Here is a 17,615-nt window from a genome sequence, read left to right as displayed (position 1 = left end):
GTGTAATTGTTTCTAAGTAGAGTATTAATATTTAACTAATTGATGGATATGTAAATTGCAGTCACATAACATACATATTTCCTTAAACACTAAAAAAATCTTTCCTTATTCAATAATTTTGTTTGATAAGACAATTCAATTGAATTTTTATTCTGGTTCTGATAGAAGAAATGATAGAAGAAATACATTTGTTATGATGAAATACGAAATTAGTGGTGAATATAAAAAACTTATCCGGAAGCTAAAGTGTGATGACACCAGAACAAGAAAATGTGGATGTTATTTTAAGTTGCACAAGTATCGTAAGACGAATAATGTTTGAACATTTAGTATGATTTACAGTGTTCATAATCATGGATTGAGTCACAAGTTAGTCGATCATCCGAATGTCATTCATTTATATTCTAAAGAGAAGAAAATTGTTGTTGAGATGACAATAAACATGGTTCAACCGAAAAACATGATTGGAATCTTGAAACGGAAAAGATTCGAAAATATCTCAAATATTAAACAAGTATATAATGCTAGACACATAATTAACAAGGCAATTAGAGGTTCAAGAATTGAAATGCAAGTGTTGTTGAAACTATTGGATGAACATCACTATACTTTTAAGTATATAGGGTGTGAGGATGGAAAGTATGTTCGAGATATATTTTGCATGAATCCCGAATCTATCGAGCTGTTTAACACATTACCAATATATTGATAATTGATATAATATATAACACTAACAAATCGAAAATTCCTCTTCTTGGTGGTGTTACTTTTATAAATATGATTTATTCAAATGACTTTGTGTTTTTGGAATGTGAAAAAGAGGATAATATCACATGTATTATATATGTGTCTCACAATATGTTAAAAGACTCCGAAAACATGCCACACATGATTGCCATTGATTCCGATCATTCATTAAAAAATTATGTTGCAAAATATTTCCTACTTCATATATGTAACGTGTAGGTCTCATATATAACAAAAAAAAATTCTCACCCCACCCCATAGCATTTAGGGGCACGAATATTCTTCACATAAGTTATATTATATATTTAATTATTAAATATTCTTACATATTGAACTGTTTAACAATCTCAAGTTTATAAAATGATTGCCTCATTTTTTTTATGGATTTTAAAATTTTCTGGATTTACTTAAAATAGTTTTATCTTCTAACCACTTTAAGGTGTAAAAAATTTATCTTTTGACTAATATAAAATTAAAATAGATTTGCCATGATTTTTTACACCTACGGATTAGCCAATTTAAAAGCATAAAATGTTAACTAAGATTTTTACACATTCATGCGTGTAAAAAATATGCAAATTTTAAGATTTTTTCTTTACCCACTTCCCTATGGGGTCACCCCCAGCGAAAACCCCATTTTACCCTGCTTCGGAAATGCATTTTCGAAATATTTTTTTTTCTAAATTTTTCCAGACTTCGGAAGTGCATTTCCGAAAAAATCCCAAAAATTGAGATTTTGACTAATTCGGAGATGCATCTCCGAAACAACAAAAAAAAATCTAAAAAATTCCCAAAAATTAATTTTAGGATATTAATTAATTCAATTATCATAAATTTGATATAATTTATGAGTAATGAATAATAATAATTATATATTCTGATATAATTTATGAGTTATGAATAATAATTATTATATATTTCTATTTTGATTCATATTTTAAAATTTATAATAATTTTAATTAAATTAATTAAAATAATTTCACTTACAAAATGAGTTATAATTTTTTATTTATATATTTATAATAATTATTATATATTTATATATTTACAAAAATAATTAAAAAAAATGAGTGTTTTAATTTATATATTTATATATTTATATAATAATTATAATAATTATTATATATTTATAAAAATTATTATATATTTATATAATAATTATTATATATTAATTATAAATATATTTATACATTTATATAATAATTATAAAAATTAAAACAATGAGTGTTTTAATTTATAATATATATATTATATTTATATTTATATATTATATTTGATTTTAAATAATTCAAAATTTACTTATAAATTAAGATGTTTTTTATTTATATAAGTTAGTAAAATAATTTTTAAATTTAAAATTGTTTAGGAAATTTTATACCTATTAATTGTATTGATTCACCTTAATTTTATACCTATTAATTGTATTGATTCACCTTGATTTTAATTTTTTAAAGATTATTGAATTCTTTCGGAAGTGTATATCCGAAACATTCCAAGACCAATTTGGTCTTGGAATATTTCGGAAGTGTATATCCGAAGACACCCCCTCCCCAAAAAAATTCGGAAGTGTATATCCGAAGACACCCCCTTCCAAAAAAAAAGGTGTTTTCGGAAATGCATTTCCGAAAACCCAAAAAAGGGGTGTTTTTGGAAATGCATCTCCGAAAACACCTTTTTTTCGTATTTTCGGAAGTGCATTTCCGAAATAAGACAAATTTTGAAAAAAAATAAACGTTTCGAAAATGCATTTCCGAAGTGAGGGTATTTTGGGTTTTTCACCAGAGGTGACCAAGAAAAGAGGGAGGTGGGGACAGAAATTTCCAATTTTAAAAGTATCTTCAGATAAGCCAATAAATGTAAAATAATTTAATTTTATAAAGTAAAAATTCTAGGTAAAGTAGATTGACTAATTTATATGTACATGTATTCTCTCTCTAAAATATAAAATATTTTAAATTTAAAGAAATATATATAGTGTATAAAGTATTATTTCATATAATTAAAAAATGCTAATGGACAATATTCACATTGGAAAATGCACGAATGGTCAAATTGAGCCAAGTTTCAAGTCTAAAATTTATCTAATTCCTCATATTAGCATATCATATAGCAAATACGATTACATGCAATTAAGCTTAAAAAGAGGTACAAACTCCAATCTTAGCTGAGAAAACTCCAAATAAATTTCATAAATTATTTGAATATATCACCATAAGTTGAAACTCCATTCATGTTACACTTAATCAAATAATTATTAGCAAAACACCAATTAACTTGTATGATTATAAGTGTATGAGGAGGAGGTTGACATTTAATGTTAAAACATTTAATAGTTGTAAACTCAATACTCGTGCCCCTTGAAAGAAGTAGATGTCATATAGACCACATATTTAACATGAAGAATGTCTCGGTCAAAGTCAATTTTATCATTTTGAAACCCGATATCTTTTCTTATGTGTCAATTTTTTCAAAGAATTATTATGATGAGAATCATGATCAAATTCTAAATTTGAGAGCTCAAACTTCTATCAACAAGTTTGAATAAAATTTCATAACTAGTTCTACCAATATTCATGTCAAACAATCACTTCATCCATTATCATAAAAGCAAGGTGTGCCTGTTTCTAAGAAATAAGTAGTTTACATTTTCTCATCATGATTGAAGAGAAAGCACCTATAAACCATATGCATCCCCATTCGAATTGTCTTGTGCTGCAATAATATTATGCATCAGTTTTCAAGTCACCAATAACTTAGCAGGAGGTATGCAGGGATGTCAAATTAGTTTTGTCCTAAAGGCTCAATTGATCCCTCCTGATACAATTGTAGGCATCTTTAAAAGATACTACTCTGTTCCATATTATAAGCAAATTTCACCTTTTTAGATTCATTCAATAATTAATGTATCTTGTCTATATACAGACTAGAAACATTAACTATTGAATGAATCTAAAAAGGTGAAATTTGCTTATAATATGGGACGGAGGGAGTAGATCATCATTTGTAGAATTTGTCCAAATGAGTTCATGAACAATAGTGTTATCAAATTAAAAGTTGATCTTCAAATGTATTCATCATTTGAGGATCCAACATAGTGAGGGATGTTCCAATTGACGTCCTGAATAAATGAGTCGATTTTATTACCTTGCATAAATTGAATATCCACTAACAATACTAGGTGTAAAACTTTAGTTTTGTATCGCCACCAATTATCAGCCCATAAATCAACCTCCTTCTCATTTCCAACCCACCATCTAATATGTTTCCCCATAAAATAAAAATAACGCTTAATGTTAGACCATATTGAGAAAAAAAATATGATGCATGACTGATTTTTTTGCATGAAGTATGTACTAATAAACATAAAAGTAATTAATTATTAGTAATCAATAACTTCCGACAAAGTGATAGACAAGCAACTTTGTTTTTTTTAATGTCTCTCAAATCAAGATTTCCTTCAGACAAAGATGAACAAAAAACCTTCCAAGATATAGTAATAAGCATTTTATTGTCTATGCTAGATGTCCACGCAAAAATTATGATCCAGGAATCCAGTTTCTAAGAAGATTGATTGGTCATTCATAAATACTATGACTATACAAAAGCATGCCTTGTATGATTGACTGAACCAGTTAAGCCATGTCATTCATAGAAAGAATGAAGCCCTTCCAAGTAGCTAGGTTGACCAATAGTAGCTAGGTTGACCAATATTTTATCTGTTATGATTTGAAAATGAGGAGTTATAGGTTTATTTTTTAATATAGAAACTCCAAGATATTAAATGGTGCCTGCCTTGCAATGAATCGAAGCATAATGCAGTGTGTCTCATCCTAGATACAAAATTAGATCCACCATAAAACTTAAACTTAGTCTAACTAACTGCTGACCAGAACTCTGACCATATTCTTGAAGAAAATGGTTAATGACTCGAGCCTTTTTTTCATAGATTTGTAGAATATCATAATGTCATATCAAAAAAGTGTGTTAGGAATGAATGTATTACAAAGTGATATGCATATTAGCTTACCATGATCCACCAACATAGATAAGTGCCTACTAAGTGTCGCGGAAAACAAAGGAATCCAATGACAAATTTTTATATGAAAGTCAAATTTAAAAAGAACTTTAGTAAGATAATGTCAATTTAAAGTATCCAATGATTTTCTTATGTCTATATTCAAAGTCATGCTATCTCCAAAGGATTTCTTCTACAATAAATTAGCAACTTAAGAGGTAATTTAGTGCGCTCATAAATATGTCTGCTCTTAATGACGCCTCTTTTGTGTTTTAAAACAATTTTAGGAAATAAATGACCAATTTACCTGCAATAATTTTAGTGATGTTTTTGAGTTGAAAATTTACAAGTTCAAGAGGTCTATATTGCAATAATTTCTTATGTCTAAATTGAATTTCAGAAGTTAATAACATAATCATCTAATTCAATGCCTTCCTAAAAATAATAAGGTCATGCACATTTTGATTTTGTTACTATCATATATCAATTTAATTGTGTTGTAAAATTGTTTTGTATTCCTATCTCCATCCTTAAACCACTTATTTCTTACATTGTTCCTACAAAATTGGTCATACATATGCAATGCCTTATCTAACAAAAAGTTGAACATTTTTCCCTTCAATCCAAGATCATCATTGTAATCTGCATCATAAATTAAACTTTGAATTCTGTTAACTTCATTAGTAGCTTGAGTCGATTTAAGAAGACTATTTTCAAAAGTCTCTGATTCATTTCTTAAGAATAAGTTTAAGAAATCTCATCATAGAAAGAAAAAAATATAGAGCTACCAACTACACCAATATTCTAATTATTAGTAGTTAATTGTCCGCAACTATCCTCCAGAGTCTAAACCTTCATAAATTTAATTGACCTAGCCATACCAAACATACCATTGTCATAGTGAGGGATAATAAAGTGATTGGTTGAGTGACTCTTGATCAAAGTGGAGCAATTGACAGTGTTCTAATTACAAATGACTGTGTCAAGCCTAAGAGAATAGTAAACATCATGTTTCCTCCCGTTGATCGAAGTGTAATAGCTACATATGGTGTCAAGATGCACAAGATCATTTTGATTGGTCCAACTAAGAATTTCATCAGTGGAAGTTTTATTTTGAGAGTATCTACCAAATTTCTCACGAGAACAAATAACTGACATTGAAATCACCTATCTTGCACCAAGTGTCAAGATTGGTCGGTTGAAGATTGATAAGTTCATTTCATAACTATCTTCAAATCACATGGAAATTACTTGCTTACACAATTACGATGACTAATTTAGTTCAATTAACTTATATTAGTTACTTGTTATTCAGACACACTCAACACAAAGGGATCATATCTATTGCAAAAAGTCCATATGTTTGAAATATTGTGTCTGAAATTTAATGCAAATTTCTTATATCTGATTTGTTTGAAACACTAACTCGAAAAATGAGCATAAGAAATCATTGATTCGATAATCAAAAGCAAGTCGGGCTTTTGTTGATTAAAAATATTTTTATTAGCTAGCATAGTATCAAGGTTTCCTACTCCTCTAAAATTTCAATAAATAACTTTCATTGAGTGGTGTGTTTACTCGATATGGTTCAGGTGTTGATTACCATTCTAGATTGAGTGTGTTTATGTCTTACACTACACTTTTACTTGGCTAAAGCCAATTTTGTATAGTATAGACCAGCGCAGAAGGATAAGGATCATTTTCATCATCCCAACAAGTTATTATTCTTTTCCAAATACAAACCTTTACGGGGATCTCTCACCAAGTTCTTACCACTATTTTTCATAACCATAGGGCCAAGATCAGGTTGCTCCATTCTATCATCAGTTAAGCCTTTCTCAATCACCAAATTCTTATTCAAATCATTAATAAACTCTAGTATTTTTCTTCTTCTTCAATTAGAGAGCCTGTTTACGATAAACGTTCCTCATTAGCATTAACATGCTCTTCCTGAATGACCACAATATAATCATCCTTCTCTATGTCATTTTCAAAAATATAATTTCATACTTTATTCAAATCTACAGAGTCATCATTCACTATGTCGTTCACTATAACATTTCTGATATAGTCTGTTTAAACTTTTTAGGCGCGAATCTTGTAGATTCTTTAATTAAAGACTTTTCAACATTCTTACATTTCAACTTTCAACATTAATCAATAGTATGACCAACACACAATGATCACAAGAAAAAGATAAATTCTCGTATTCCAATTTAACAAATAATGCATAACCCTCTCGTTCCATCAAAATACGATTATGAAGAGTATCCGACATGTTAAGGTTTATCAGCACACACAAAATATCTCTTTGTTCTTTTTCTTGTAAGCTCATGAATTGATAAAAGATTGTCAATATTAGAAGGAAAATGCTTATTAATAAGAAAGTGGAAAAACAAGAAATACAAGAATAGATCTCAACCATCCATTATCACCACAACCCCCATAAAAAGGACGTTAAATTTAAAATTAATTTAAAATTTACCACTAAAATAGTGACAAATATCCATTCTTGTATTTCTTCTTCAAATTGCTTCGTACTAAATAGCACTACTCATATTAGAAACATTTGCATATAAAATAGTTGGTTCTCGTTACTCTAAAGGCAGACCAAATATTCTAAGCAACATTTATATGTGTAATCTTTAAATTTTCAGTCTAAAATCTGACGTCCAAATATTGTAATCTTTAAATTTTCAAGTCTAAAATCTGACGTCCAAATATTCTAAGTAACACTTATATATGTGTAATCTTTAAATTTTCAAGTCTAAAAAGCGAAGACCTAATGGTCTCAAGAGAGTTAAATCCTTATGTCTTCGTCATTCAAGCAACATTATCTTTAATCGAGAGAGAGTAGTCGCTTGAAGAAGAACTGACCATAAAAGGTCTCTATACCAGTGGCCAACACACCACACCACAGATTAAATTTTCTTTCAAACCCAACAAAACAATAATTTTCTTAAAAACTTGATTTCCCAAACTTACTGATCACATCAGCATGTGTATTAATTTTCTTTCCTAATTTGAGAAAATCTTGAAATAACAATCTTAAATTATAGCAATTTTAACCAAAATTACACTTAAATATTTATAAGATCACAAATCATATATTAGCAATTTATATAAATTCAAATATCTATTTACATATTACATCAAAAGCATTCTGCTAAAGACAACCATATCATCTTTTTACATGAGCATATGTTGTTCATTACATCAGACAACCATATCCACTAATCTTTACAGGAACCTACATTACATCTTACAACTTTACACACTCCTATGTACAGACAGATACGTGTGTAATATCATTATTCATGTAATTAACAAATAATTTATGTTCACATGTTGTCAGTCAAATATTTATACCATGGCCCATGAACACCAACTGATACAGTTGCTGCCACGATCAAAACACGAGCAGCTTCCACTACCCTTTCAGTCAGAGCACCAGCCCCAACTTTCAGTAGTGCCATTTCAGCTAATTTCTTCCCACGAGCACCGGTTCCGCCGAGTACAACTCCGCGCAAAGCTGAATAAACAGCATTGAACACCCTCTCAAACACAGCATCCCCAGCTTGTAAACTCTTCCCTAGCATTCTGGCAGCAACTGCTTTTCTTGACTGAACCTTCCCTGCATCTTCCTCCACGTCAACTGAAGGCAGATTGCAAATCACTCCTACGATGTCATCAATATCAGCATCTTCAACACGGTCTAAGAGCTCCAAGAGTTGTTCTGCACACTTGGACACTGCATTTTCCATATCTGCAGAGCTTGCTACTGCCTTTTCACTCAGAATAATCTGACGACATATAAGAACGCTGCAATGCCCAAAATATTGAAAAATATTCAGTAAAGACAATACAGTTCAGACTGTTTCTTGACACAAATAATCCCGCTTTACCTTGTTGAAATCACAATAATTTTCTGGATTTGAGCCTGGAGAGACCTCAGCCTGGAGAAGTTAAGAGATAAAGTTTCTGGTAGATTATCTTGTGTTAGACCAGATATTCCACTTACTAGTTTTAGTAAACCAAGCCTCACAACGAGGTCAATTGGTTCTCCTTTGCATTCTGGTTGCTGATCACCTGATCAAATAACATGAAAGCAGGTATCAAAATAAGTGTTGCTTGGAAGTATGTAACAGCTTAACTGAAGAATCAGAAATTAAAGTTTCGTCAAAATAGAAAACCTTTAGTATTTGAACCGTCAGGAGAAAAGACCATTGGACTGCCAGTACTTTTGAGCATAATATTTCCCCCAGTTCTGAGAGTAGTTGAAGGAAGCCCTTCTTGGGATGAAATATCAGCCAATGCTGAGGAGGAACTCTTATATTCTATCCATTCCTGGTCTTTAAAATTCGAAGTAGATGAAATCCATCTGAGCGTTGAAGGTAGAGAGGTACGGGCACCAGATGGAGATCCATATTTATTTGCAAAAGCATTCCTAAGGTACTCCAGACCAGCAGGTCCCTTAACCAAAGGCTCCATTAATCTTATCCTTGCTTTGCTTATCTCTTTCTTAAGAATCTGTCAAAATAATTTATCATGTCACATAACATACAACCAGAGTAAAACAAATCTTTAAAAGCAATAGAAATGGTGCAGAGTTTACTCATTAAGTTTTACAGTGTGACACAACACGGCAAGTTTCATGAAAAGCATAACATCTAGCAGCTAAGATTATGTGAAAGTAGAGATGTATTCAAAAGCATAACCCATATGTAATAAACGAACATATGATCAAGAAAAGAGAACCAAAAAAGGAATGTTAAGCGGACACACCTGAATCTGTTCTAGGACAAACTGCAAACCCTTAACCAAGGCTACAACACATGCATTGTTTGCTTCATCTTTAGATTGGCATATTTCACTTAACTCGCAGAGTAATGCCTCGTGTTTGGCCTTTATTATCTTCTCATTGGCTGGAGCAGAAAGCTTCTGCAAACTGACTAGCGAAAACTCGAGAATTCTTCCAAGGTAATCGACATCCAGTTTGCCTGATTTAAGCACCTTTAGATACACAGAAGACAGATATGATCAAAAATCAGAAAATGACATAGTTAGGTATAAATTCCAAATTCAATGATGTGTCTAACAGGCCTGTGAAAAATAATATAGCTGCTACCTGAGAAAGAATGTCTAAATCAATGGCTGCAATAATATCATCCTTCCAGCTTATTGGAGCCATCTCACAAATTTCATCCCTAACCTCTTCCATGAGTTGAATAATCTGGTCATAGTTGGGCTGATCCTGCTTAACAGATTCCATAACACTGTCCCAAAAAGCCTTCTCCATTGTCTGTTTGATTTTTCCCTGTCATGTTAAAGAGTGAATGAGAATTTAAAATCAAAACATTTCAGCATAACACCAAAAGGATTCATTCAATATTATAAAAAAAATTTAGTAAAAGGGATAACATGAACAGCAGATCAAAACATCAACGCCTCAGGCAAAACCAAATTATTGAAGCGTAATCCAAAATCAACCTTCAGTTAAATGAAAGTAACAAATTTATAAAGATGTACTTACCTCAATGCTGTTTTGAATGTGATCAGGGACATCAAAGCCGTCAGCAAAACTACGGTGGTATTCATGGAGAAATTCATTCACAAGAACCTCGTTTGGTGCCACCAAATTTCCAGAGGTAGTACTGGGCTGAGTACTTGAACTGGTAATAGGTGAAGAGAAGCTTGACTCTATAGAGGAAGTGTCGGTTTCCTTAAAAAGGGAGCGAACCACTCGGCTTGTCTTATTGCTCTCATTTGAAATATTTCTTTCACTTGGGCTTGCAACAGTAGAAAGTGGTGTTGGGCTTGGAGACATGTATTGAGTCATTGGAGACCCCACTGGGCTTCCGCCATCCCTTACTCTTGAGTATCTAGATCTTGTTTCAGATAGTGCACTTTCCATGCGCTCAATCCCAGCATCTCCACTCAGGTGCATCACCTTTTCTCTCAAAAGTCTTTGATCTTCAGTGACCTGTATTGTAAAACATAGAAAATAGGAATAAGCCAAAGCATACTCTATTGCAACAATATTAAAGCAGTTAAGGGAAGAAAACCCAATGATAACTGTCCATACTTCAGAATTCACACGTAACAGAGCGAAGAAAATATTGTAGAAAGAAGACATAACAAGTTCAACAATTATTGCTACCACTCAAAAGGAAAACTCACAAGTATTAATATGGAAAATTACCTGGTGCTGAATAGCTTTCATATCATGACTAATACCAACTCCTTCTGGAGTTAACTTGCAAGTTTGAATCATAGAAGCCTCAAGCTGGCAAGCAGCTCTAACCAAATCTTCCTCCAAAGAACGAGCATCCTTAACTTTCCAGACCACAAAACAATTCAAATACGAGCACCATGCTTTATCAAAAGCAGCAAGCTGCGATCTGAAAGTACATCGCTTCTTAACAGCTGAGACTGATTCTTCATCAAAACTTTTTATTGGCCCCTCTAATATAATTTTAATCAACAGATCAAACATTTTGACAAATTCTTGAGCAGACTTGGCCAAAGCAATCTCACGTTCTCCCATTGTACTGAAAACTGCATCTGGATGACCCAGTATCATATAAGCACAAAGAACAACTCTCACTTGATACCTTGATAACTTAGATAAGCTATTGTTTGACTTCTTGACTGAATCTGCTTTTTTTGCCGGGCTTCTTGCAGAACTCCTAGGAGTAGCCCTTTTCTTGGGGGAAACAACCCGTTTAAGAAGGTGATCGATGTTATCCAAGCTAGAAAAATAACTGGCAGGAACAACAGTTGTAAGCACTCTGAGACGGCTCTCAAACCGGTCAATTAAAGTTTTCACAGTCTGAAGAGTAGAAGCTGATTCAATAAGAGCAGCAAACTGCTCAAATGGCAATGACTTGACAGATTTCTCGTTGATCCCCAGCACAGCATATGCCTTTGTCAAGGTAAAGGTTGTTCTATTCTGTCCCAAGAACCGCCTCCAGCACCTTCAGGAAATAAATAGTCAGAATAAATCATATAATAATATCCAATAAAAGAAGTTCGATACACCTAAGTTTAATTTTGAAGGGTACAAGTTTTGCCTGACAGATGGAAAAAAAACATTGCAAACAATATTAAGGACTTCTCTCCAAAATGACTACAATTGAATAAAGCAGTGAAACTAGAGCTACCTAAAACTTGCAAGTTGCAACAGAATATACATATATATACTTTAAATTCAAACAACCTTGCTAGTTTTCTGGAAAGAAATTCTGCCTGCGGTGAAATTCTAACCCAATTCTCGTACGTATAACCACGCAATCTTCCCCTGTGCCTGAGATATTCGGCTCTTTGGCTTTTTGCCTGCTCAATGTAAATTTGGAGACTTGGTTAGAAATAGCACCATACTAAGGCCACCATGTAAAATCTGAAATTTTTGAAGCAGTGAAAATGAACCCAAAAAAACAAAATAACACCATACCCTTTGTAATCGATCTTCCAACTCATCCTTCTTTTTCCTTCTCTCAACCTCACGCTGGTGAGATACAGACTTCGCCACATGTCTGGCCTGCAAGACTTGTGCGTGCGCCCTCTTCTTCTCAGTTTCAAGCAACCGGAGCCGTTTTGATTCAGCAGCAGCTCGTTTTTGGTGAATTGCAGCACGCACACGCTCCTTATATTTGCTCTCTCGAGTCATTCTCCTCATCAACGACTGAGATGACCTTTCTCTAAGAGAAGCCCTTCTTTGCCTGTGAGCCTTAAGGATAAGCATCCTATTAGCCTCTGCCTGCTGAACACGCGATTCCACTTTCGTCCCAAGCTTTACCCGTTCATTTGCATCGCGCATTTCAACTCCATTTTTCGCTGCTTGACGCAGTTGATCTTGCCTTGCTAGGCGCATTTGGGCCTTTGTCAAAAGACTCAACCTGTCAGAAAAGAGATCTTACCTAATTAGTTTCTTTCATCAAATAAACATAACAGACTACTGATAAAGACAAGGACTGAAAATCAAATACCATCTACGTTACCAAAAAAAAACAACCATTCTATAATCAGGTAAGAAACATATAATTATTTATGCTTTAACATAACTGAAATTATAACTGAACATATAAAATTGGGACAGTTTTTTTTGTTTGTTTTTGGTTTCAGTGTATTTATTAAATATATGTAAGAGTATGACATCAAAAAAATAGGTGAGAGATAAGGTATATGGTGTCACATGAGGTGTCAAAAGTTGGTGTTCCCAAACCACAACCCAGATCATAATATGTTGACAGTTACTTAGAATTCTTAAAAAGAAGAAGGAAAAAAAAATAGTACATGGTTAATATCACAACAGAAAACCCAAGCATTCAACCTAAAGGAAACCCCACCTCTTCTGTTCAGCAGCTTGCAACTTTGCTTCAAGTCTCTGACCAAGATCCTCATCCTGAGATGAACACCTTGATGGACTTCTCGGCTTTGCACGTGCCTTGCTTGAAAGTTTCTCATAGTACTTCTGCACTCAAACAAAACTTATCAATTATTACATGAGTACAAAGCAAAACAAAACTTTAAAAAAAAAAAAAAAAAAGATTTTTTTTGCTTAGAAGAGAAGAAAAAACTTGAAATTTATAATAGATAGAATAAAAAACTTGAAATTGATAATAGATAGAATAAAAAAAAACTATGTATGATCAAAAATAAAAATTCCCCAAATAGAGATTACTCTGTTCTGTGGTTGAAAATCAAATACAAAAATGGAAAATACAAAAAAAAAATCAAATATTGAAAACTCAAAATCCCTTAACTTTCTCATCAAACTAACAACAAAAAAAATCAGTTTTTAGAAAAATAGAATCGTAAAAACACCTGTCTACGAATTTCAGCATCACGAAGCTTGGCTTCGATTTCCTCCACGGAACTCGGTGACTTACACTCCGTATCAAGAAGCCTTCGCCGGAGCCTCTTCGGCAACCTCACCGGCGATGACACAGATTCATCATCACCGACCGGAAACTCCATCACAATCCCAATTTTCCCCTCCGATAATTCAACTCCGGCCGCCATACTTCAACAGAACAATAAACTAACGATCACAGTCAATACGTAACGGAGAGACGACGGCGATGAATTTCCACAAAACGACGCCGTACCGTACCGTACGAACAGAAAAACAATAATCGCAGCAATAAAAAAATTTGAAAAAAAATTGAAAAATTGAAAAATGAAATCGGTGATTTATATAGAGAAGAAGAAGGTGAAGAATTTGAATTGAATTTGAATTTGAGATGATGATTCAGAAGAGAAACGTTGCGACGAGTGAAAGAGCTTCGAGAGTTTCGTGTTTGATTTTGAGATTCTAGAGAGAGAAAGTCTAGAGAGAGAGTTTTTCTTTTTTGTACGAAATGGAAAAGAAGAAGGACGTGTTTGGGTTTATAAACACGAATGGGTTTTATCTTTTAATTAATTTTTTAAAGCGTGTATTAGTTTTAAACACTGTGATTAATAAAGATAATTAAGACACGAGAGTATTTGACACGTCAGCGTATACATCACAACGGCACTCTTTTTATTTTTTGATTTGTTTGACGATAATACCCTTGAGAGAGAGAAGATTTTTACTTTATTACCCTCTTGGTTGGTCCCATCTTTATCTACTACCTTCTCGATTTGACATTATTACTTTTTTATTTTTTATTTTTTACTTAAAGTTTTGTTTTTCTTTTTTTATTATATGGTTTTAGTAATTAATGTATTTATTATTTATTATTATATTTTGTTTTGGGAGATGAAAAATGTGTGGTAGATAATAGACGATGAAAACTATAGTATTGGCAGGTATATTTCCTTTTCCAAAACCAAAACAAAGTCTTTATTTTATACCTAGCTTTTAATATGGGTTTGTGATGATTTCAATTTTGATTTATGAAATATATATATATTTCATGTTTATTATCCACATGAAATTAAACTACTTAAATTTTAATTCATACTACTTTATTTTTCTTGTTTATTTTGAGACACTTGTTTGACTCTTAATGTATTGAATTTTATGAATGTAGACTATATATCACATGAATCTAGACTACATATCCACATGTATACATTATAAAAAGTTTCTTTTTGTATTTATAAATGTAAGTATATTTTATAAAAGGGAAATATATCACTAGTAGTAATAGTATTATACAATTTTTTATTGTGGTAATATAATAAGAGTTTTTGTACAAGTATGTAAAATGACTTACTTTATGAGATTACTTGACATGTATTGTAATGTCTGTATAAAAAAATTTATCTTATTAGTGCATTACAACCTTTTATGATGATACTTTAAATATGATTAAAAAGAGTTAAATATATATATATATATATATATATATATATATATATATATATATATATATATATATATATATATATATATATATATATATATATATATATATATATATATATAAAAGAGCATATCAAGTGAGAGCATTTTAAAATGAAAGATGAGATGAATAAATATCAACCATTGGATTCATTAAGAGAGAGAAAGTAATAGCTACATTAATGCATTAACCTTCTCTCTCTTGATGAATCCAATGGTTGATATTTATTCCTCTCATCTCTCATTTTAAAATGCTCTCACTTGATATGCTCCATATATATATATATATATATATATATATATATATATATATATATATATATATATATATATATATTATATTAAAATTTCAAAGTTATAATTAACTGATAAGATAAAATATATTTACAAATTTTTACTTTATTGAAAAATTACAATGCATTATAATTTATTTAGAAAAACAACTAATTTGATGCTTCTCAAAATTCTAACAATATTGAATTCACTTAAAATTTTATTTAATATATGTAGCACCTTGCACCAGCTTCAAATAATTAGAGTTAATCAGGAGAGAAATGTCCCGAACGGTAATTTTATATAAACTTTGTATTTGTTTAGTTAACACTATTTTTTTAAAATGTGTTATTAATAGCAGAGTTAAGTTTTGTCGACATTAACTTGATGTCAAGTGAAAAAAATTAAGTTTAATGTATTTTTTGATCTCTTAATTTATTTTAAAGTTTCACTTTGATCTATTAGTTAATAAATATTACTATTTAATGTCTCAAATACGATTTCATTAGTCAATCGGATCTGTTAAATTTTGAGAAAAAAATATTAAGTTATGCATATGCGACAATTTAATTATTATAATGTAATTTTACATTGATTTTCTATTTATTTTTAAGTTACTATTATTTGAGAAACAACAAAAGAGATTAACAAAATAAACAACACACATAAAAGACAAATCACTAATAAAACGAAATAATCGGTACTTCGATAGAGGGCAATTTTAATCTTTTCTTTTTGATGCTTGGCAAAATTTGATTAATTTTGAGTTACATGGAGCCATGTTCTCCTGCGTTAAGCACGTAATAATACAATTCATAATTTTCAGCACGAATCCTTTCATCCTCTTTGACAAAATCAAAAAGGAGGAGGGACAAAAGGCAAGAAAACTACAAAACACAAACAACTAAATGAAGTTTAAACCAGCATAAAAAACTCATAAGACATAAAGTAAAACGTCTCACGTAATAGGCAATTTAAGGATATACAAAGAAGAAGCAAAATAGCATAGAAACATCAAAAAAAGTCAACAGAAAATTATCTGAGATACAACCAAAATATAATAGAAACATAAAATGGATGAAATAGTAAAGTAAAGATGCAAAATGGAATATGTATGAAATATGATGTCTAGTGATGTGGTATATCAAATTGTCAACAGTCGAAACTTGCCAACTTGAACACCAACTTAACAAACAGAACAAACATGCTAAACCATACCACTTTTTGAACATAAAATGATTTTCGAGAGAGATCTTGCAAAATCACAGTTGAATACCATAACAAAGCCTAAAAATGAGCCAACTGAATTTTTATTAATATGCTTTAGAGGCAAAAGTGAGTTTGAATCACAAAACCATTTTTACTAACAGCATTTTATGAAGCCAACAACTTATTACTTGAAACTGAACTAATATACCAATAGCTTATAACTTGTGAAATAACTTGTGACTGCGAAACCGAAATTTGAAGCAACTTGTAAATCCATACTTGCTTAACAAACCATTAAATCAAGCTTTTCTCTTTCAGCACAAACCCCTCATCCTGGTACATTGCACGTTTGTCGTTGTTCTTTGACAAAGTTTTGATAACCTGGAAAATTAATCTAACATTTGAAATAACCATGGTCCTCAATTGGCTACGTCGACACATAGAATGATCGAACAATGATCAAAGATCCTCTGACAAATGCTTGTTGGAAACTATTATGCCAATTTTTGCACCACACATATGATAAGAAGATATCCAACCTACTCATAGAAGATACATCTAACTTGGTCCATGTGAACCACATCCCTACCAACACAAGATTAATTAACTATACATATTCAATGAAATAATTAAAGAGTTTCGTGTCTTCCAACCTCGCATAACACCTTTCATTTTTTTCTCATCTTGTAAGAAGATAAAATTAAATTCTCCACACACACACACCCAATGCAAACTCATATGATTATCGATAAATATACCCAATCGGCTACACATGACTGATTTGCCTATAATATCACAACAGGCGTAAATATTTTCCCCCAACAACCTTCATCATTGAGAATGAACCTCCCTATTATTATGAGGGCATGGCCAAGGCTTGAATAAATCTCCACCTTCAGAAAACTAACATATCATAAGGTCAAATCCGACCATGAGCTCCCACTGATGATCGAAACAAAAAAGTCCACATGATTGGACCCCCACAAATATTCACATAAGGCTTGTCTATTGGATACACAATGATTAATCCATAGTTAT

At 31.4% G+C, this 17,615-nt stretch overlaps 1 protein-coding gene across 1 annotated transcript; it reads right to left on the bottom strand.

Moving 5' to 3' along the window:
- Positions 1-7,901: 7,901 nt before the first annotated feature.
- LOC131645187 (uncharacterized) lies at positions 7,902-14,141 on the bottom strand. The gene is made up of 11 exons (XM_058915850.1): positions 13,589-14,141; positions 13,111-13,235; positions 12,216-12,660; positions 11,982-12,097; positions 10,965-11,739; positions 10,296-10,745; positions 9,891-10,079; positions 9,548-9,775; positions 8,956-9,292; positions 8,668-8,851; positions 7,902-8,584 (listed from the first exon to the last, which is right to left on the bottom strand). Exons 1-11 carry the CDS (start codon positions 13,784-13,786, stop codon positions 8,104-8,106), a joined length of 3,528 nt encoding a protein of 1,175 aa, XP_058771833.1. The 5' UTR covers positions 13,787-14,141; the 3' UTR covers positions 7,902-8,103.
- Between the last annotated feature and the right edge of the window lie 3,474 nt (positions 14,142-17,615).

The sequence above is a fragment of the Vicia villosa genome, linkage group LG1 (assembly GCF_029867415.1).
Source record: "Vicia villosa cultivar HV-30 ecotype Madison, WI linkage group LG1, Vvil1.0, whole genome shotgun sequence".
NCBI lineage: Eukaryota > Viridiplantae > Streptophyta > Magnoliopsida > Fabales > Fabaceae > Vicia > Vicia villosa.
This window is presented reverse-complemented; position numbering and strand designations above follow the sequence as displayed.

Bases quoted from the DNA above. Each gene is read 5' to 3' on its own strand.
- LOC131645187 (XM_058915850.1), bottom strand. From the start codon at position 13,786: ATGGCGGCCGGAGTTGAATTATCGGAGGGGAAAATTGGGATTGTGATG. The intron at 10,746-10,964 runs GTAATTTTCCAT...TTTACAATACAG, and splicing joins TGAAAGCTATTCAGCACCAG to GTCACTGAAGATCAAAGACT. The intron at 9,293-9,547 runs GTGTGTCCGCTT...TTATTTTGACAG, and splicing joins TTGTCCTAGAACAGATTCAG to ATTCTTAAGAAAGAGATAAG.